This window comes from Eucalyptus grandis, chromosome 11 (genome assembly GCF_016545825.1).
Source record: "Eucalyptus grandis isolate ANBG69807.140 chromosome 11, ASM1654582v1, whole genome shotgun sequence".
Taxonomy (NCBI): Eukaryota; Viridiplantae; Streptophyta; class Magnoliopsida; order Myrtales; family Myrtaceae; genus Eucalyptus; species Eucalyptus grandis.
This window is the reverse complement of record NC_052622.1, coordinates 32,049,076-32,071,283: the sequence shown is the minus strand read 5'-3', so window position 1 is coordinate 32,071,283 and position 22,208 is coordinate 32,049,076. Positions and strand designations below refer to the sequence as shown.

Below are 22,208 nucleotides of genomic sequence, written 5' to 3'. Positions count from 1 at the left end.
GAATAAAAATTAGTTTGCTATAGAAAAGTAATTAGGAAATAGATTCGAAATAAAAATAATAAGTAAAAAAAAATATTTCTTTATTATTAGGAACAAAAATGTAAAGTAACTATGTTCCAATAACAATTTTTGCTCGAAATAGCTTTTTATGATTTTATTTATAGGTAAGTTTTGAGTTGGTAACTATATAAAATTTATATTTCCAAATTAAAAAAAGAAGAAGAAGAATGCATTTGATACGATCATCAATTTTTTTTTTTTTTTTTTTTGTGATGTATAGTTGCTTTTAACTTTTGATAATTTTATGAGATTTTTCTTTTCTTTTTTACCTTTTCCTTTTCTTCCTCCTCTAGTTGGTTATCGAGTCTCAATAGCCAACGAGAGCCAGTGACCTCATCAACCTTGGGGGAGCTTCGGCTAGCCACTAGTGAGGATGTTGGACCTCATCTTTGGTTGGTCGCTAGCCAATGTCGAGCTTGACGACTGACTGTAGAGGAGAATGAAGAAGAAAAGAAAAAGAAAAAATTGTTCTCTAGAATAAAGAGAAATTTTTTTCAATTTATTGATTTTGTTGTGAATCTATTTCCTAATTACTGATTTGTTCCTGAAAACAGAAAAATTAGTTAATGTCATTAGATGGATTCCCCTTTTTTTTTTTGTTTTTGTTTTAGAGAACAAAAAAAAAAACATAAAGCGTCAATAATTTGCTGGTTACCAAACAACAAGCCTCGAGAGTCAAATCATCGTCGGAGGAAATTACGATTCGACCTCAAGAGTCGAGAATGGTTTTTTTTTTGGGATGTATAATCAAATGGTAAATAAAAAAATAAAACTTTCTTTTTTTCCCTCTGCCCTTTTTCGGGGTGGGTGGGGAGGTTTTAGGCCCCGCACCTCTCAAAACCCGAACCGCCCGGTTCGTCACCCCTCGAACCGGAGCTTCGGAGCTCGAACCTCAGCTATTCCCCTTCGTTCGTTGAAAATTTCTCACTTCGTGTTCACTTCCTCTCTCTCTCTCTCTCTCTCCCCCCACACTGCGCCCTTCAATTCCGTCGTCGTCCCTCTCGCTCTCTCTCTCTCTCTATCGCTCCTCCCTGCGCAGCCGTCGATTCAATCATCGTCGCGAATTCCGCCACGCTCCGCCGTACTCGCCGGACCGGCCCGAAGCCTCCCTCGCGGCCCTCGCGGATCTGCGTGAGTTCCCCGACATCTCCCCACCCCTCGTCTAGAAAACCCTAATTCGTCCCCCCCGCGCGCACGCGCGCGACCCCTCCCCCCGCTCGCGCGCCGAATCCTCGCTCGAATTTCGAGCTCCGGCGCCGGCCGTCGTCGTCTTCCGAGCCGGTACCCCTCGGTTTCTGATCCCGTTTCGATTTCGCGTGAGGGTGTAATTGCGCGGGCGGCGTTTCCGATCTTTAGCCACCGCTCGTCTTGGAATGCGTATGTGTGTCGGGGGGTTTGCGGCTTCTGGGCTTATTACTCCCTCCTCCGCCGCCGGTGAATTGAAGAGGGAGGGGCGGGAGCTTTGCTTGTGGAGCTTGGGTGGTAGTGGTTCGGGGTGTGTGTGCGTGACCGGGATTTCGGGATTTCGAGGCGAGGCCGGCGATTCGTGTCGTCGCGTGTTGAAATTGGTGCTGCGAGGGATAGTGTCCTCGTCGAATGCTGTTGAACGATGTAATGTGGTCGATTGTCGGCTGAGCTCCAAAATCGTAGCTTTTTTCTCTTTAGGAAGTGGGGCAAATAGCTCCTGCGAGTTAGATTTCTCCTGCCTCGTGTCATTGTAGAGGTCCGTGCTCTGTGTCTGGACCTCTGGAGTTTCTGTTGCGCTCTGAGGTGACGGCCAGTACTCAAGAATTGAACGTTTTGATGCTCTCATAATCTCGATGGGAACTCCTGCTTTAGTTATGTGCTTTTACTAGGATAGTTTTAGTTTAATTACTTGTTTTGTTGCTCTGTGAAGGAAGTTCCTGATTCATTACCACCAAAAAATGAAGTTCTTGATTATACTCATTTCGTGCTCACTGCTCCATTTTGTTTTGCTAATCGCAGGTTCAATTTTTCTCTATTCTTTTGGAGCATCTGGCAAGTATAAGCACTTTATCTCACTTGTGTACACCTGTACATGGTGCTGTGAATCAACAGCTGGCAATAAGTAAGGAACGAATCTCTCCTTCATTTTTCCTTCAAGAGGTACCATAGAAGAGATCTTGGTGAAGGTAAGCTGGGCAATATGAAATGCTTGCATCTTCTGCTTGTCACATCTTATCTCAGATAATTGATAGTGCCCACTGCCAAATGCGTGAACTAGAATTGCTCCACCTCTTCTTTCTAAACTTTTTTTTTTTGGGGATTGTAGCTGCATTAGAAGCCTTGACAGGAGACAATTGAATATTAAAGTTTGAAAAGAATGTTGTTTCGGTTGTTTCAAACATCAGAAGTCAAGTGTTAATTTTGTCTTACCTTTCTAGTCTGATACATGAATAATAATTCAATGATGAGTGGTGTCTCTTTTCTACATGAAAATGAGTGTGCAGTTTCTGTGCAATGTTGTTTGACCTTTTTAGTTGCTTTGCTGTTATTGATGATAATGCAGAGGTTTAGAAGCTATTGGATGACAATACCTTAGAGTTGCTTACCCTATAATAGCTTATAGATTAGAAGTTTGGCTGACTTCTTGAGTAAGACTTGTAGAGGGAAACTCATCTTCTGAACTTTCTAAGAGGCTGATGTGATTTACTTTTTGCTGGGGAAAAGAAATTGCATTGTGGCGATCTACTTGTGCTTAATTCTACTGCATCAATGGAAACGAAGTCATTTATGGAGTATGGGAAGTTTCCAAGTTACTGTTTAAGCTGTGCTTTTATTGTGAAATCTATATGATAGGTTTCAAACTTGTTTAGCAATTAATATATATCGAGGCATTACTGGGAAGGAAAGTGAGGAGTAAACCTTTTCAGGATAACTTTTAAACAAGTGTGACATAGAGAGCTGCACATATCTGTATTACCTGCTCTTGACTGGATAACATCGGTAGCGTAACAGGAATTCAAAAGTTAAGATCATGATGAGTCTTTTTCTTGGTTCCATGATAAGTGTGCATTTGCCACTTTTTAGAAGTCACCCTCTGTGTGTCTTTAGCTTTAGAATATGAGATTTTGTTCTCAATATTTGGAGGTTCTCCAATAGCTATGGCTTAATTGGATTGCTTTAGAAGTTCCAACTCTCTTGCAACACCCTGCGGTATAGCTGCAACTGTGATTGGAGAGTCCTTATCATGATTGAGAGCACCCCCATGAATTTGAGTCTCTATCTGGTTTTGGTAGGGACTTTTTCTTGCCAAACTTCATTTAAATTTCAGCTCTGGATGTTTTGATATTAAAGTGTGGTAGGGGACTCTTGGGTAGATTATTTGATTATTTGGTAAGAGTGTTGGAAATTTGTTGGTAGAGGGGCTTTGGAATATGCCATGTAATTATTTGATGTTGAATCCTCCTAGCTTGGATTTCACTTTCCCATGAGTTCAAAATGTGGCTTTTTAATGATTTCGAATGGTGGATGATTAACTGGACCTTGATGCTTATGAGAGTATGTGAGACAATGAAAAACAAAGCAATGGCTTACTATTTTTGCAAAATCACATTGCACTCGTGCAGTAGGACCCGATTAATGTGTGAATCTGGTTGGCTTGCACTATTTGTTGACTCTTTGCTAGAGTTTGCTGTGTTCTTGCCCATGTTTAATGACTGGATTGATTGGTAACTTCAATTGAGAATATATTCTGTCTGGTCCAATTCAACATCCCATGATACACCTGGTTAGAATCCATTCACAACTCATTGAATTACTCAGATCAGCAAAACCTGGTGTTTTCAAATTTTAGAAGTACAGCAAATAATTTGTCCAAAAGGAGGAAAAGTTATGGGTAAGAAACATAAATAGTGTATAAATTAAGTTTATATGTTACAATGAAACTATAAATGAGATATTGTAATCAGATTTCGTGAGTGGTTGAGTACAACCATTCCATTAATGGGCCAACTGCCTTTCTCTTCTACTTTATAGATGTACTCAAGTAAAATATAATCAACTGATCATGTCCAGCTCTTTATTCCTTTCCTTTTGTGCTACCTTCATTGCTTCTTAAGTAAATAAGGGGCTCATTGTCATTTTTAAAAGAATCGCCCTTTCTTTGAAGGTTTTGGCTTTTGGCGAATCTTCTTCTGCCTATTATGTTAGTTGCTGGAATATTGTGCTTTCCTTTAGTCTAAAAGTTTTCAAGTTGTTTTGTGAAAACAAAAAAATGCGTTTGGCGGATTCCCTTGAATCAAATATACTGAAATTTGGAAATTATATTGTAGAAAACTAGACATAAAGTAAAATGTTATTTCTGCTTTCGAATTAGAACAAGAATGCTGATTTGAAGCGCGATTTTTCATGTTTGACTTATTGTCTAAGTGAAATAATTAAACAAGTTTAGGAAGGTATTTTCATATATATGTTAAACCAGAATTAGGACGTAAAAAATGAAGAGAAAAGCAGATGTGAAAATTTTATGCAAATATGATTTCAGAAAAGTGAAAGTAAATTAAAATGAATATTTTTCAAGTTCCAGCAAGTGAGGAAATGAAAGTACGAAATTGTTTCAACCAAAAAAAAAAAAAAAAAAAAAAAGTAAGAAATTGTTTCTTTTGAAATTTTGGTGCAAATGAATATTGGAGAACTTCTCAGGAACCATATTCACCCTTACATTCTCTTCTGCAAATGAACTCCTCTTAGTTTATTTGCTGTTGTAGATGAGTTGAGGCTTTTCCACGTGCTCACTCAAGTCATTTTGGAATTATGAAAGGAGCTCCCAAATTGTTAACCGGCGAAGTTGGAAATAGATAAGTTGCCATTGAATTTGTTATCTCATGTTGCTCAAAGGTCTGCTATATTTTGACTTGGGGAGTTGGCCCTTCTACCATCAAGAGGAATGGATTGTGATGCGGTAGACTCCTCATAGGTTTTTTGTATGTCTATATGGATGGTTGGGTAAGTTCTATGGGCAGTCACTCGACTTTGGGGCAAACTCACCATTATGGTTACTAAACTTTCAAATTTTTCAAAACGATCACTATACTATTGAAGTGGTTTTAATGAGTTGGCTCTGCAAATGCCAGTTAAAAAGTAGCAGAAAGCAGACATGCGCTAGTGACAAGGTAGCAAGAACCATTCTCTGAGTATAATGATCCATTGAAAGTACTGAAAGTTGACTGACTAAAAGTAACTAAAAGTTGAACGACCAAAAGATTAATATACTTGTGGGTGGCTCCATGTCTCATGGAAGGAAATTTCCTTCTCTAAGCATGTGTCTCGACTTTCAACTATCTTTTTCTGATAAAGTTCTGTCATGATTCAGAATGTTTGTGGGAAACTTTTGAAGGTTCATCGACCAGACATTTTCTATCTGAATGTTAAGTGGGGGAAACAGTGTTTGAGGTTAAATTCGAGAGATATATAGGCACATCATGGATTTTGTGATAACAAATAACCACACTTTCTTTGCTTGGTGTTCATTTCAAGCTCTTTGATTACTGTGGATATTATGGTGTTTCTTATTTGTACCCGTCGTTTGGTTGAGCAATGATTAGTTTGTAGTTAGTCGGTTACATGGTACTTGATTGGCGGGCCAAATATTACTCTGGATAGGATACGTTTTATCCTATCCGATGTTTGTGTGACACTCAATCTGTGTATAGGCTGACATAGCCCGGAAAAGATATCCCTCCTAGGGTATGGGATATACCCAGATGAGATACCTCTTATTGGGGAGAAGAAAAGGAAAATGAAATTAAAAGAAAAATGAAACGTCCCAGCCAAAGCTTTGAAGATAAAGAGAGGGGAGGAGAGAGAACAGTGATGACAAGGGCAGTTGTGAACGGCAACCACCGTAGTGCCTCAGGGATGGCGGTTGCCATTCTCTGGTGACCTCCGTCTGTCTCTCCCTTCAACCAGATTTGGGATATTGTGGACAACAATCACCTTACTTGGGTAGTCCTGGGTGACAGTTACCACAGTGTCGTCATATGCTTCCGGTCTGTCCTTACCTCTCTCTTTTCGCCAAGTCTTGATTGTGCGAAAACGTCAACCACCTTGCAGAGGCTGTGCTGCCTCAAGGCGGTCGTGTGTGGCACACTGTTGAGTGGACTTAACCATGCCGAGCTCTTTTTTTTTTTTTTTCTTTCTTTTCAAATCTTTACTTATTTAATCTAGGATTTTCATGTGCAGGTTGATCACTCAGTTGAATAGTATATACCTGTATCCATGCGTTATTCTGTCAATTGCCAAACAACCATAGGATATACCTGTATCCAATTAACAAACGTAGCCTTGGTGTTTAAATGTTTTTTGTGCTTATAAATGAGTTATTTGGTTTTGGCACTATTCCTAGGTGGATTATCATTGAATTTATAAATGTTTCTGTCTGTCATCAGCTCCTTTTCTTTTAGTTTTTCTTTTGTGTATGTTTTTACCTTATGAACTGAGTCTACCTTGCTTGTGCTTTTGAGTTTGACCATTGATTTGCTTGTGCGATATCTTGCTTTGTGATGCTTTTTTTTCTGCTCTCCTTGCATCCTTTTTTTCTTTTTAATTACAAATGTCGACATGCCAAGCATAAAAGAAGTACAAGTATCCGACCTTTGGGGCCATGGAGATTACTTTCAAGATTTTGCTCTTTGGTTTTCTATTTGATCTTTTGATGCAATAGAGTTGAAAGAACGTGCTAGATAGTACATTTCCATTTCCAGTACCTCATTGGGTTTCTTTCTTTCTCGTCTTAATGTATCTTGGCTACAAACCACTGGTTTTTTGGTATATACAAAAGTAATGTAGTATTTTGGTTGCAGGACGCTATTTGAGTGGTGAAGCCAGGGTAGTTGGATTAAAGCTCCACTTAGTTTGATGCCAATGAAATGAAACCCTATTTATGTGGAAAAACCAGAGTCCATTTGAAGCTGTTTTAGGCGATCCTTTTAAATATTACCTGCTAAAATTTTGTGGTCGGTTCATCTATGCCTGGCAACGGAGTTGGAGACAGAGATCACAATTTTTTTGGCCAAGAAAACTTATCCCAGGGTCAGGGTCGCCTGGAGGTTGTTAACAGAAACTGGCCAGGACTAAGCAACAATTTCTTGGCTGGGAGCCAGAGACAAAGTGGATTTCTTCTTAATCCTGATTTAAAGAATTATGCCGTGCAGCAATCAGGTGCAGTTCTGCAAATGTTTCTTGAGCGTTTCCTGTTGTTTTGAATGAAATTCCTCTTGGAACATGATTTGTTTAGTGCTTATGGTTATCCTTGTCCGTTTTATTCCTCTGTAATGATATCGTGGTTAGCAAAAATTGGTACATACAGTGACTTTGTGAGTCCATTTCTCTTGATTTTTTACTGTTGCTATAAATGCAACTGATAACGGTTCTTGTGTATGGTCCTGGCAGATATTGATGCACGACATGGGACTTCTTTCCAGGCATCACATGGCTTGAGTTTTGCACAGCCAAACTTGCAGCCTGAATTTAATGGAAGCCCATTCCAAAACCTGCCATCTTTGAATGGCTATATACAAGGGCATCATTTTTTTCCAGGTGGCCAGAATGAAGCAAACTTGTTGGGCATGGACACAGAATCTGGGCAGCATAATTTGGGATCTAGGGGCTTACCTGTTCTTGATTCCCAGCAAGGGAGAGACACCGAGCTTCAGAAAAGGAATCCTGTAAAGTCTCTAAATGCTGAAACTCCTGTCAATTTTCAGCTTTTGGGACGTCAAGAACATATGGGAGTGCATCATCCTGCGGTGTTGCAATCTTTTCATGGCCAACAAACTAGTATTAGTGACATGCAGCTGCTGCAACAACAACTGATGCTCAAGCAATTACAAGATTCTCAAAGGCAGCAGCTACAGCAACAAGAAACTTTGAGAAAGAGTTCCTCGAATCCCCTTTTATCCATGGCTAAACCAGCTTTGACAAACCATTCATCTATGCCCCTCAATGGTATTCCTGTAAATGACGGGTCCAACTATTCATGGCAACCTGGGCTTTCAGCAAATGCCAATTGGGTGCAACGTGGTGCACCTGCAGCTCTGCAAGGATCCTCTGGCAGTCATGCCCTATCTGGCGAACAAGGTCAGGCCGTACGTATGATGGGATTGGTTTCCCAACAGGTTGATCAATCTGTTTATGGGGTTCCTCACTCTGGGTTCAGGGAAAATCCAACTCAAATCTCTCAAATTGAAGTTGATAACTCTGCAATGCCACAGATATCTTCTCATGTACATTCATTTTCAGGTAGCCTTTATTCTTCATTACAAGATCAGGGTAGTGTCCAGGATGGACCAATGGTTCCTAAACAGTCAGAGGATGTGGGTCGTGGTTTAAGTAGTGGATTTAACTCGAATAACCTGCGTCAAGCGAACTCTCCACAAGGAAATAAGGCAATGGAGGAGTTCCATGGGAGGCAAGAGTTTGCTCGTTCGTCTGAAGCAACACAAGGGAAATCTTCATCATCAGTTGCTCCTTCTCAGGACGTTGCTACATTGGATCCCACTGAAGAGAGAATTTTGTTTGGTGCAGATGACAATGTTTGGAGTGCCTTTGGTGAAGGAACCAACACAGTTGCAGCAGGCTTCAACATAGGTGACAGTACTGGGGTTGTCTCTGGATTTCCCTCTTTGCAAAGTGGGAGTTGGAGTGCACTTATGCAATCTGCCTTGGCAGAAACTTCTAGCGATAATCAAATAGATCAGGAAGAATGGAGTGGTCTCAGTGGTCAGAATGCTCGACCCTCAAATAGGAGGAATTCAAAGCCTGTAACACAAAATGATGGTATGAGGCAGCAATCAGCTCGGAGTAATAATATCATGCACACTACCTCTCCGAGTTCAAGACCATTGCAGCTATCTGAAAATATTACAAAGAGTGGCAGTTCCTCTGGTGCTTCTAGGTTGTGGCAATCCGATCTGGGGGCCTCCCACGGACAAAGTGAGAACATGCGAACAGATTCTTCTGTTCAAGCTGATTCTCAGAAAGTGATTCATGATTTTGCAGATGGAAACAGGTTGGTCGAGCGGAGCCATCTGCAAAGGCATTTTTCTGAAAGTAGTCAGATTTGTGGAAATGTTTCCAATGCTTCGGATGCCGAAGGAAAGAAAACTATCTCTGGATCTTGGACTGATCCACAGAGCATGTTTTCATCAAGTCATGGGGATCGACATAGTAGACCAAACGGCTGGAATGTGATTGACTCTACATTGCCTGGTGAGCATGCTAATACAAAGAGCCATCCTAGGGAATACTCATTAATGTCTTTCCAGGATGGCAATCGTAACAGACACATGAATGAAGAAGTTGGTCAGGAAGTTGCTATTTCTAGACCTGACAAAGTTCCTGCCATGGCATTGGAGCGTGTAAAGTCAGTTGATAAGCAAGATTCTACTTTAGAGAATGCTGGCATATCTAATTCAAGCAACAGGAGGGACGCTAGAGAAAGTCTTCAACAACAACCTAGAAGTTATGGTTTTGATTTATGGAGACCCGTTGATTCTACAGTGAAAAGCAAAGGAAGCGAGGTTGAGGGAAATAACCGTAATAATATCGATAGAAGTGTTCAGGTCTCAGAATCTCTGGTAAACAACAGAATGCATGATATGGAGAACTCAGATAAAAAGGATAATTTAGCTGGTGGATTTCGTCTGAATGCATCCCATAGGTCCGCTGGTACTTTTGGAAATAATGTCTGGACAGATGCTGGTGAGTCTCGAAATTCACGTGAGGACAAGCAAAACCAATTTGGTCAGGGTGCTCATAGTCAAAGGCCTGCTGGCATTCATAAATTTCAGTATCATCCTATGGGTAATCTGGATGTAGACTCAGAATCTGCTTATGGAACAAATCATTTTGCGCTTTCAAGGCCTACGGTTCAGCAGGTCTGTGGGGAAATTAGAAGTCCAGGTCCTGGGCAAGTTGGACATTCAAATTTCATGGATTGGGCTGATAGGAGTAGTGCAGGAATGGCTAAGGTGATAATTAAGCTATACCTTTCTGATAAGAAGTGTTCATAAACCTTGTTCAAGCCCTTTCAAATTTTAAAAGAAGAAAAAACATCTATTTGCTATTATTCTTAAACTGATTATATACCTGGTTCAGGTTGACCCAAGAAGTGGAGAGGCGGTTCTAAAAGGAACTTCGGTCTATACACCTGATAGAGTAGCCCCTCCTGAAAGATCTGTTGGTACTCCTACAAATAACAATGCTCAATCAAGGTAGTGAAAACTACTTATGATTTACTAGTCCCATTGATTCAGCATCACCATAATTTCTCCAGTTCTATTTCCTTGCTTGTATAATTGTGTCATTGACTTGCTTGAATGGTTTTCGATAATTTTTGGCTGTTGATCATTTGGCGTGCCACTTCTGTTGTGATTTGAGTTTTTGTTTCCCACCTCCTTTAAGGATAATTTGTCGTGTGAGTGAACTTGCAATGTGAACTTTCTGTAGTCAAAAAATGCTGGAACTTCTGCATAAGGTGGATCTATCGAGGGAGCATGGTGTTGCATCACGTTTCAGCTCTTCTGACAGGAATGAAGCAAATGAATCAGAAACTTCTGATGGATCGATCAGTCACCTTCAGCAAAGCCAATCTCCAGCTTCTCAAAGTTTTGGTCTTCAGCTGGCCCCTCCTTCTCAACGGTTGAAGAATTCTGATCGTGCTTTAGATTCTCAGAGCTCATCACCAGCCCTCACTGCACAGGGCGCTTTTCTATATTCTCGAGAAATGGGTCTTTCATCACTGGCTTCAACATCCTTGATCCAGTCTGCTTCCTTCAGGGGAACACCTCAAGGAGAGTATAGGAGTAATGTTCCTGGTACATTAGGACAGATTAGTAGCAGAGCTTCTCCATCTAACATTGAGGGAAATTTCGGTGTGCCTATTAATCAGAGATTACCTTTTTCGAGAAGTCATCTTCAAGATCAATATGTTGGTGCTGGTGGAGGTGCAGGTCATTCCATCTGCACATCTTCTGATGGTTTTCCTCTGCATCCAAAAGGGACGGACGTCTCTGGGAATGGAGCTCAACTTAGTCAATCTGATCTTCCTTCAGATCCAAACATTTCGGCAAGTGCTTCAAAAACCAACAATGCTTTTGCTGCTGAGGGAGGCCGATCTTATGCTGCAAAACAGCAGTTCAATCCATTGGAGGCAGTGTCATCATCTCAATCTTCTGTTAACTTTGGCTTCGCTCAATCGGTTCCATCTTCAAAAGTGTTGCCCAACCTTTGGAATGGCAGCTCAAGTCAGCAACAGTTACTAAGCTCTGTACCTGGAAATGATAGCCTACGTTTGTTGGAGTCACGTCTTAAATCAAACAGTAAGGTGGAGTTGAGCTACTCTGGCATGTCTTCTGGAAAATTGGAAGGCCTAGTTCCAGAGGAGCAGGCGGTGAAAGAATGTTCATCTGAGATTCCTGATTCTGTTCAGAGTTCATTGCAGGGGCGCGAAGCTTTAACAATGCGTGCTTCTGATGCATCTCTTTCCAAACCTGCTACATCTCAAGGAGAGATTGAAGCATTTGGCCGTTATTTGAAACCTAATGATCTTGTAAACAGAAAGTACTCCTTATTGCAGCAGGTTCAGGCTACAAAAAGCACAGAGGCTGATTTTGATAATGATGAGCGGAGCGCAAAAAGATTGAAGGGTCCAGAGAATTGTCTGGATTCTCAGCCTGTCAGTCTGAAGGGAGAGAAGCATGTTTCCCATGGATATGGTCCTCTGGCAGTAGAAAATTCAGCTGGTCACACTCCAGTTCTCAGTGGGGATACTGCGATGTTAAGCTTTTCAGTAAAGCTGGGGGATAATCAGGGCATGGCTGCGGCTTCCCCTGATATTGCCACATTTCATGGAAATGAGGCGCAGAGTTTCTCTACTAGCAGTAACTTAGCTGCTATTAGAAGTGATCATCCTAATATTAGTCCTCAAATGGCACCATCGTGGTTTGAGCAATACGGAACCTTGAAAAATGGTCAGGTCTTGCAAACATATGATGTGAGAAAGATTGCTGCCTTTGGTGCAAGTCCACTTGGTAGTGTCTGCAATAGTATGGCTCCCTCTTCAACAACAAGTGAACATCATTCACTGCCTCCAGAAGCCATGGCTTCAAAAATGCCAATGAAACCAAAAAAACGTAAACACACCATGTGTGGAACTTTGTCTTGGCATAAAGAAGTAACGGAGGGTGCTGGAAGTATTCAAGATTTTAGGTTTGATTCTTTCTCGTTCCTATCTCACATGTTCTTTTGACATTCAATATCCCCTCTTTAAGAAAAAATGGGAAAACAAAAACGGAAAGTAGTAAATTTTAATCTGGAGGGATGTTTCCTCCATTTTGATGCATGCCTAATAGTTTGCACTATTTATCTGTTGTTATATATGTACTTTTTTCTGAAATGTTATTTGTTGTGATTTTTCTGTAACCTGTTGAGGTCTGTTTGCAGTGACGCGGAAGTTGAATGGGCCATGGCTGCTAATGTGCTGGTCGATAAGGTGTGAACATAGATAATTAGCCTCATTAACATCTCTGCTTCTTTCTTTTTGTGCATTTCATCAATTTTATGTGCCTGTTCTGCTTTACTTTCCTCTAGGTTGACAGTGAGGTTGACATGAATGAAGATGGACTGCCAATGCGTAGACCTAAGAGAAGGCTATCCTTGACTACACAACTGATGCAACTGATTCTTCGGCCTCCCCCTGCTGCTTTTGTCAATGCAGATGCTGCTTTACAGTACGAGAACGTTGCTTATTTCACGAGTAGATTAACACTGGGGGATGCATGTGGCATAAACTCCTGCTCAAGCAGTGGTCCTGTTGTGTCCCCTAAAAGTGAAAATTCGTAAGTGTGCATTTAAAGTAGTTCGAAATTGCAACTTCAGTTTATGGCTGTTCGATTTTATTAAAGCGTTATATGTTTGCTTGTTTCCTGGGTATGTCCTTCCTAATATAGTGAGTTTTCTGCTTTGTGATATAGTAGCCTGTTCAAAACTGCCAAAGAAGCAGAGCATCATGGTGATGAGCGTTTGGCAAAGGCTGTGGACGAGTTGGTTGGTAGGACAAGGAACCTCGAGAATGAATTATCAGGGTACCTCCGCTCACTAATCACTGATGTTTACCTATAAAAGTTCCATGAGCATAGGACATTTCTCTGATTGTTGTTTGTATTATCAACTTAAAATAATGAGAATCAAATGTAAATAAACAAGTATGTTCTTGAGGGGCTAATCTATGTTAGAGGGTACTGTGAATTCTCGGGGCATTCAGAATTTGGTTTCGATAGATGAAAAATGTGTGCTGAGAGGTTGAAACAATGAGTACTCCCCTCCCCAAAAGGACAAAAAAGAGGTAGTGCTAGGATGGTGTCTTGTGGATGATATTGTCATATCATCAATTTGAGGGTAATTTGTGCTGATGGTCATCAAACTTAGGGTGCATTCATTTCATGGAAATCTACGATTTGGAAAACATTTTCCTAAAATGATTGCTCGTATTGCTTACAAAAATGAAAAAAACGAAAAATATTATCATTGTCAACAAAAAATATTATGGTATTTGATAGGTGATAATTGTTGGCTAATTCTTCTAACTGATACGAACAATTAATTTTAGGAAATTGTTTGCCAAATCATTGATTTTCTGTAAAATAAACGCACCATGGTGGACTTTACAATCTCGCAATTGAACTTTGATATTAATTACCCAATGCACTGAACTTTTATTTTTAAATTTTTTGAATATTTTATTTTTTGGCAATCGCTGGTCTGAACCTGGTCAATTTTCTGGCTGGTCATAAACTTGCAATGTCCTTCTAAGTTTAATGACCATTGGCCTTATTTATCCTACTTTGTATATGGTAAAGGACTTTTGTCTGTATTATGTTGTTGGAATTGTTGTTAGCTGATATTATCTTCCTAATCCGTGCTCTTATCATATGCTCTCTCACAGTATTGTTCCGTGTTCCTCTCTATTTTACAGACTGGACAAGAGATCTTCGATTGTTGACTTGCGAGTGGAATGCCAAGATCTGGAGAAATTCTCTGTCATAAATCGTTTTGCCAAATTCCATGGCAGGGGACAGGTTGATGGAACTGGGACATCATCTTCTGATGCTTCTAGTGCTCTGAGAGTCTGCCCTCAGAGATATGTCACTGCACTACCAATCCCGAGAAACCTCCCTGACAAAGTGCAATGCCTTTCAATTTGATCGACTGGCTGTGGAGTATTCCCATTTTCTTGGTCAATTTGCCATCTCCTTTGCTTTCTTGCAGATTCTATAAGGCAGTGCGTTGACTGGATAGAACCATGAGAATCATTTTTAAGGAAGTCTGCGGATCAGATTCAAAAAGTTAACAGGAGGCCTGTTAGATAATTTCGTATAGGCCATTGATGTCTTCCCTGAGAAATATAAGCTAATATTGGAATACTGCAGTCAAATCCTAGAAAGGAGCTGGGATGCCCGATCATTAATTCTGTAAATGGTGAGGACAGAACTGCCGTTCAGGTTGAAAATTGCTTACGCATAGTTCAAGTTCCCTGTAATTTTCTCATTTATTGAAATAGTATTCCAATTTCATGAATTGAAGATCCAACTTAAGAAAGCAGGTAAGAAGATTCTCTCTGGGGTTGCCAATTGTTCAGTGAACTGAAAAAATCAATATACACGATTTTCTATTTATGCCAAAGTTCTGACTAATTATCATTCATTATTTGAATTCCATCTGTTTCTGAAAGAACATTGTGCTTCTGTCTCCATAGAAGGGGAAGAAGATTGGCAAGGAAGTGTCATCTTTACTGAAAGAAGCACCAGCAGATTTTCACTTCTTGTAAGTGTTGGATGTTCCAGCTATTTGGCGAGGCTCGTTTGCTTGTGAATCAGCTTGAGTTGAAATAAAAAAGCAAAAAAAAGGGCCCAGCATTCTGTTTCACTCCTTCCTTTTGTCCCTAATCTGTTTTTGTTGTGAATTAGATGACTTTCGTCTGGACGCTGGAATCACCTAGGTACTTTGCTTTCATTTTTCAATCTGATTCTTTTTACTGGTTGCTATTGTCTGAGATTCTACTGTGGGTGTGAAACCAATGATCTTGATAAAACGTCGGCGGTATGAAAATTCTGACTCAGGTTTTGAGAGCAGGAATTTGGGATATTACGGGAGAATACAGATACATAAACTTGACTTAGCCGGAAAGTTTATCAACAAGAACGAAACTAGGCATTACAGGACTTGCACTGTTTATCCTGCTTTGAGCTTGCGATAAAAATCGTGGGTCCAACTAAAACTGGATAGCTTTGTTCTTTTTGTTACATTCAGAACATTACTATACTCCATCCTTTTGAGATTGTTTTTATAGTATAGTGGATTTAACCTCATCCTGTGTGCAAAGCACAATCTGTGCTTTCCGATTAATTTGCTTGAGATACCGTCATAATATGAGGGGTATGTCATCCTTTCCCATGGATGCTGTTTGTTTTGTAGTTCACTTACCCTTACTCTTTCCAACATGCGTGAATCCTTGACATTTTTGCGATGATCATGGGTTTTCCACTTATGCTATTTATTCGAAGTTAATGTACATGCTCTGTGGAAGCAACTATGGAAGCAAGAAGAAGGCTTTGACTAAGGTTCTCCTAGTTCTTTACACAAAGTGGGCTTTCTGGGACTTCTTTGTCTGTGTTTTTCCCTACACCACTTTGATAGCGTGGTATTAACTGATAATGACGCTAGCTGCATGCCTTATTCATCCTTGACTGGTCGAACATTGGATCTTCGATTTCTTTAAGATTGAAGTCATTGATTTTTTTCCTTGACCTCAATTGGTTTTGAATGTGTATATTTCTCCAACTTGCTACCTGGATGTTATACACTTCATTGATGGTACTCAGATAAAGTTGGTTGATTGTTGGTGGGTGTTTTGAAGTTTTGGTGGGTGCTACCGGATGCGAGCATACTTTTTAGCTCTGAATGTCTCGGTCTTTAATAATCAAATCAGTTGAACGTAGTTTTTTGTTCCATGCTAGACTTCAGTCTTGGATGTGGGTGCTAGAATTGCATTTCCCGTCTACCCATGGACTTACTTTTACCTAGCTTCTGAACAACTTCTGGTTGTTGAAGTTCACATTATAATGAAGCATCGGTTAGGGTCCTAGTCCAAGTGCTGCATCCGTAGGTCATTCTTCTTGTTGACATAGAGTATATACTTCAGAATGTCTTCTTAAAATTTGGACAAAATGTGATAACTTTGTACAGGCAGGTCATGAAAAGGCGATGCTGATGTTCGTCGTATGGCCTCACTCTACAAGCTTGGCAAATATCACATGCTGTTTAGTGGCACATGTGATTTCCGAAACATTTCACTGTTGTTGCTCCCGACCTCGTCAAGTATCTAAGACTACGTGTGGGGAGCATCAATAATGAAATCCGAATTATACATTCCTCATAAGTTGATCCATAAATCACAAATATAAAGCTGAGTAATATAATCATGTGCTACGTACCGCGAGCTGTATACGTAGGTGCACCTTCTGGTCATTAGATGAAGCAATTCGCGATGCGTGCACAATAATTACTCATGCGGACTCGGTGTAGAAGTAGTACAACAAGCAACTTATGACGGGGAACGATGCTTTCGGATCAGTCGGGCACCATATGATAAAAGTAAATTCCCAACCAAATCTATTCCATCCATAATAATTTGAAATTCGTAAGTGCTGTGGCGGGGTGGGAGTCGGTTCTTTTGCGCCGCTCGGGCCATGTCATTGGACCTAAGCATTTATAAAGAAAGCGATCCGGTCTAATCATGAATCGCTGGATGGGATGTCTCGTCGTGCTCGCTTGCTTATTCTATACCCCGTCTAGAGTCCCTCCGCCGACTGGAATACTCGGCGTGCTCGCATTAGACGGTCCACGTTATTCGAAAGGTATTCTTCAAGTTCGAATTTTTTAATTTGAAGTCTGCAAGCGTATGGCGGCAGATTGCAAGTACCTTTCAAGTCGTTACGCATTTTTGTACGGACGTTATAGCTATCATAATGTGGCACGTAACTTCTATTGCGAGAACTTTTCATCCAAATCGTCTTGTTCTGATTGATTTGACATTTGGTCTACTTGATTCTAATTTCTCTAAACTTTAAAGAATACTGGTTTTTCTACCCTTATCGAATGTAACATGCTTGGTTGTCTATTTAATTTATGTGCAGATAAAAGGAGTATTGAAATGGTTTTATTTCTCATATATTCGGGCTTCAAAACACGGCTAAAAGTTTTAATGGCAAATAATAACTTTTTTGGTTTTTTCGGGGTTTTCCAATAATGTCCGTCATTGAGACTGACAAATCACATATACTCCTAAAGACAAGACATGGGACACCTTTTCAAAAGTTGTCAAAATGCTCTGCATGTTTTGAGCTAACTACAAGTCAAGTGCTTAAGCAAAGCTTGTGATCACTCAATTGTCGCTTGTTCCAATCCTAATAAAGAGTTTTAGATCCGCTTCTACGCTATATATGATATTTCATTTTGGCCCTTACTAGCTCTTTGCTTTGTTGTATAAGGAGCATGCCCAAGGAGGTTATTGCACTCACCATGCATTTGTATCACCACTTGAGCTGCGCTATCAATTTACCTAGTTCTTATGTCTACCCCGGACTTGTATCATCACGTGTGATTGTTGAATCAAGCTTAACTTCGTATGGCATCCTAGAGATTCGGGGAAGCCAAAAGACCCTCTCATCTCATGTTTGAAACGCTTCATATCCCGATTCAATCACCTAGCCTGGAAACCATCACTTCCAACAGTAGCAAGTAGTTAAATTGAAGGAAAGTGGGTAGCTAATTGAATGGATACTCTCCCACTTGATTCATCTTCAACCTAGATTACTCACATCAATAAAAGGGATGCAAGACTAGATTAATCTTAATTTGAAAATAATAATTTTCCTTAACAAAAAAAAAAAAATGCAACTTTTTTTTTTAATTGCCGAGAAATTGATTGGTGCTAGTCGAAAGGAAGGAGCATAGGCTTTGAAGCTTTATGAATTTTTGTATCCTCAATTGAATTGACCGACAAGATTTGCTGCAGAGCCATGGCAATTACTGATACGTCACTATCCTACGACTCGAAAGCCGAACCAAAGAGGTTGATTTTACCGAAGAAGAACAAGGGGCTGACTCTTGACTAACGCAACTACCATACACTGCCAATGCTCCACGAGTGAAAGAGTCGAGCGACTAGACCGAGACTCTCATTCCTATCAATCGCTAAATTTAAGAAAGTAGGAAAAATCATAAGAGAAAATGAGGCCCACTAAATAGTACACTCGGCTTACCGGATTCTACTACCCCTGCCCGGCCCGGCCCGGCCCAATCGGATCGCCATCCGGACCGGGCGATTCCCCTCGGCTCGACCGAGTTGAAGTAGCTTCCGCCCTTCTCGTCTCCGTTCCACTCTCTCTCGATCTCCCACGGATTTCCCTCTCTCTCTCTCTGTCTCTCGATTCCTCGGTCGCGTAGCTTGGTGAGTCTTTCTCTGCGATGATTTGTGCTGTCTTCGTTCTTTTGGGGTGGATGGCGGTGAATCCTGCCGTCCATCGATCTCTCCGTTGAAATCGGTCGCTTCTGGCGATCCGTGCTGAGAAATCGGTCTCTGCCGTTTCTTCTTCTTCTCGATCGCTTCTTTGTTGGTTTTCGGATGGGTTACGTTGTTCGGCCTGTTCTCCCGTGACATGCGTTTGTTCGTGTGGCCCTTTGGCGCGTTCGACCCGCCTGCCGGCCGTTTATTTCTCTGTAATTTGGCTCGCAAACCGTGTTCGAGATTTGAATTCCCCGTTGTCGATGGAGATCGTGAATTGCGTGCGGGACGAGGGAAGAGGAGGAAGCAACAAAGATCTTCCTTATTCGTGTTCCTGCAGATGGCTTGTTATGTGCAAATAACGGGTTTTTGCCCCCAATTTAATCGGGGCAATGGACCGATTGCCATTACTGTACGAGCGAGGGTGCGGATGCTGGCCGCCGCCGCGATTCCTTGCCGCTAGTTGTCCTCTCCATTTTGCATTGCGCGATTCTCGTGTATATCTTTGCTCAGGGAAAATTGTGCATTATTTTTCATGTCGCCCCCTCGTCCTGTTTATCCCACCGTCGACTTATATTGATTGTTATTAATGTTGTTTATTGGGAGCCTGGCATATTTGTTCATTTTTGTCAAGAAGTTCATGAATTTTTCTTCGATAAATTTTTGTAAAAGATTTATCAAATCGGTGACTGAGTATGATTGCGCTTGAGAATGAGGAAATGAACCAGCACCTTCTTTGGCAGTTGCAGGGACAGCAATCTGAGTGTTGGAGATGTCACACAGCAGTAATAGCGCTACGAATGACCCAAGGCAGCCCTCGGCGGCCAAACCATTTAAACCGCCATTGGTTTCTCCCCAAGATCTGCCAGTCGATTATTCAGGATTCATTGCTGTTGTCTTTGGTGTTGCCGGTGTCATGTTTCGGGTATTTATTTCTGCAGCCGACAAATCCATGCAAGATGATATTTGTCCAAATCTTTAGGTTTCTACATGGTTTTGGGAAAGATGGACTTTGCAACTCAAACATGAGTGCTGAAAGTATCAAGATTCTTCTTTAGTAAATTATCTACTAGGAATTCTATATAGTTTTGTCTTTCTATTCTGAGTAGGGTATTATATTTCATTTTTTAGTGGTTTCACTTTTATTTTGCTTGTTGTTTAGAGGTTTCCTACTTCACCTAGGAGTAGAGCTTTAGAGCGTCCGCAAATATCGTTATAATTCTTTCTTTTCAATGGAGTTGATCATTATTTGAATTTTGCAAATATATGCTTTTGCATTGTGTGATGCAATTCTTCTGTTACGCGCGATGCATGAGAAACTCTAAGTGTGATGCTTAGGGAGCTTTCAGTGTGAAGCCTAAAGATTTATTGTTATTGTGGGACTCAGTTGTCCTGTCACTTATTAATAGGGGAAATAGTACCTTAGGTTTTTCTGTTCATTTGCATTTTGCTCAATAAATGTATGTGTCAAATTACTTAATTCTTTTTCCCTTTATTTGTTGTGTTTTTGCAGTACAAGCTTAGCTCATGGATCGCAATCATATTTTGTGCCCAGTCACTAGCAAACATGAGGAACATGGAAAATGATCTCAAACAGATCTCCATGGCCATGATGTGAGTGTATATCTGATATGTGCTTCAGTTGATGTGAACCTCTTTATTTTTCTGGACACGTACATATTACACAAGTCCATTTTAGACCCCAAAAGCATCAGAAGCTCATATTTCGTTTAGCAGACAAACTTGCGTAAATCTGCTCTTCATTTCACATAACAATATCCTTGACCAGCTATGAATATTGCACGTTAGAAGGTGGCTTATGGCATTTATCCATAGTGAACTGAAATGGAAAGATCTTTGGCTGGTTTGATGTGTTTAGTTGGGTTCTATGCATCATTCTTTTCACAAAAGTATGTATAATGGCTCTTCTCTTGATGAATAGATTGGACAAAATTAGACGAAGAAGTTAGATTAAGAAAATTGTTCTTTTAAAGAATGGAGCGGTGCTGTCATACCCTTTGCCATACTTTTCTGAATTATAAAAAGCAATTATAGACAAGATGGATTTTCGTCTGATCATCAATATCTGAAGCGGAATGGTGTTTCTTGGGTATTGTAGGGGTTTTAGTTGCTATGTCCAGCATATCTTGACCTGTTGTGTTAAGATTGTCTGGCCAAAATATAAGACCTGATTTTGTAAGATGTCCTTTTTGTTTAGGAGACGATGGCGACTTGTTTGATAGGGGGGAAGCATGACTCAATATCAAAATCTGCTACTAAACAGATGTTGGTAGCAGGTGAGGGGATTTTTTTTCCCTCACCACTCTGCCAGTTTGCTTCCCATTAGACTTCTTGATCCCGATTTCTAGTTCAATGGAGGGATTGTGAGGTTTATGGTGTTGGTTTTGTAGTGCTCCAATTTGAAGTCATTGGCATCTCGGCATGAGTTCATTTAGATGTGGTCTTCACTTGTTGAATCCACATTGCCATTTCCCTCACAGATTCACATTTTACATGGGACGTGTGAGGTTAGATTTGTTTTTGCAATGATGAGATTAAAGAAAACACTCTTGTTCCATAGCAACTGATAGTTTTTCTTCAAGGCTCTGTGGTCTCTTTACCATTAGAAACTTGAACGAAGTGACAATCCATATGTCATGTTACTGTTTTTCTGATTGAGGCAGATAATTGAGAGGAGTGAGGCATTCGGAACTTGTCCGATGCCCCAGATGTTGGCTATAGTTATTTTGGTTCTTCTTTTTCTGTCTGGTTCTCTGAGAACGATTCTGCAAAATATGTGACATTGTGGGTGAATTCTTGTACAGTATGACCCGTTATTTATTATTATTTTTTTGTTAGTTACGGCGAACTGGAAATTAGGTGCTTTTTTGTTCCCTGTAGTGGATCATATCACTCCAATTGTATCATCATATCACGTTGGCTCTTTTGCAATGTTAATTAGATGGTTGCATTTACATCTTTCTCTCTTGTCAGGTTTGCCATTATGGGGTTGGTGACAAACTATTTTGGCCCTACTCGTCCAGCACCGGCGAAATGAGAGGCCATCAAATTCGGATTAAGGACAAGCTTAATATGCTTGGAGGGTTGTTCCTTAGCTTGAGAGTTAAGTGAGATTCTTCTTTGAGGCGTAGACATATCTTGACACATTGGATTTTCATTCAGTTTAAGGCTACGTGATTATTTCCAAAGGACGTACTAGTGAAAATTAAACGTTGATCGCAAAGTACCTTTAAGGTTGCATTCTCTTCCTTTCCTCTGTAAATTGTCTGCAAACGTTATGACAAAGTCACTGTTTCTCTTCTTCAAATTGGTGTTCTCATGATAGCTGATTAAGGCAGTTCCGTGAGCAGAGGCCGGTGTTTAACCTCCTATCGCTGAAACTGATAATTATCATACCTGCCTAATTTGGCAGTTCATAGTTATGGATCAGGTTGTTCCTGTGTAAAGTTCTTGGCAATGTTAGAAAGGATAAAGAGCAGGCTAATTGGCCATTCAGAATAAGCAAATGCATATTTAAAAGCTTATTAAAGCAGTTTTTAAT

The 22,208-nt window shown here is 40.4% G+C and overlaps 2 protein-coding genes across 4 annotated transcripts; both read left to right on the top strand.

The window, feature by feature from the left end:
* The first annotated feature begins 1,004 nt into the window (after positions 1 to 1,004).
* LOC104426003 (hypothetical protein) lies at positions 1,005 to 15,006 on the top strand. 3 transcript variants are annotated; one of them, XM_039304135.1, is made up of 10 exons: positions 1,005 to 1,191; positions 2,047 to 2,213; positions 6,885 to 7,242; positions 7,474 to 10,052; positions 10,180 to 10,295; positions 10,612 to 12,291; positions 12,526 to 12,574; positions 12,673 to 12,920; positions 13,056 to 13,166; positions 14,057 to 15,006. In XM_039304135.1, exons 3-10 carry the CDS (start codon positions 7,050 to 7,052, stop codon positions 14,283 to 14,285), a joined length of 5,205 nt encoding a protein of 1,734 aa, XP_039160069.1. In that variant the 5' UTR covers positions 1,005 to 1,191; positions 2,047 to 2,213; positions 6,885 to 7,049; the 3' UTR covers positions 14,286 to 15,006. The 3 variants fall into 3 exon arrangements, with proteins under 3 accessions (XP_039160069.1, XP_010037226.2, XP_010037225.2); XM_010038924.3 differs by having other exon boundaries at positions 10,531 to 12,291; positions 13,059 to 13,166; XM_010038923.3 differs by having other exon boundaries at positions 10,531 to 12,291.
* A 3,443-nt stretch (positions 15,007 to 18,449) lies between these two features.
* LOC104426002 (protein Asterix) lies at positions 18,450 to 21,991 on the top strand. Its single transcript, XM_010038922.3, has 4 exons — positions 18,450 to 18,592; positions 19,390 to 19,571; positions 20,160 to 20,260; positions 21,641 to 21,991. The coding sequence occupies exons 2-4, from the start codon at positions 19,419 to 19,421 to the stop codon at positions 21,702 to 21,704; spliced, it is 318 nt and encodes a 105-aa protein (XP_010037224.1). The 5' UTR covers positions 18,450 to 18,592; positions 19,390 to 19,418; the 3' UTR covers positions 21,705 to 21,991.
* Positions 21,992 to 22,208: the final 217 nt, after the last annotated feature.

Coding starts and splice junctions, on each gene's coding strand:
- LOC104426002 (XM_010038922.3), top strand. CDS start 19,419: ATGTCACACAGCAGTAATAGCGCTACGAATGACCCAAGGCAGCCCTCG. Junction 19,572..20,159: donor TTGCCGGTGTCATGTTTCGG/GTATTTATTTCT, acceptor GTGTTTTTGCAG/TACAAGCTTAGCTCATGGAT. Junction 20,261..21,640: donor CAGATCTCCATGGCCATGAT/GTGAGTGTATAT, acceptor CTCTCTTGTCAG/GTTTGCCATTATGGGGTTGG.
- LOC104426003 (XM_010038923.3), top strand. CDS start 7,050: ATGCCTGGCAACGGAGTTGGAGACAGAGATCACAATTTTTTTGGCCAA. Junction 10,296..10,530: donor AATAACAATGCTCAATCAAG/GTAGTGAAAACT, acceptor AACTTTCTGTAG/TCAAAAAATGCTGGAACTTC. Junction 12,575..12,672: donor CTAATGTGCTGGTCGATAAG/GTGTGAACATAG, acceptor ACTTTCCTCTAG/GTTGACAGTGAGGTTGACAT.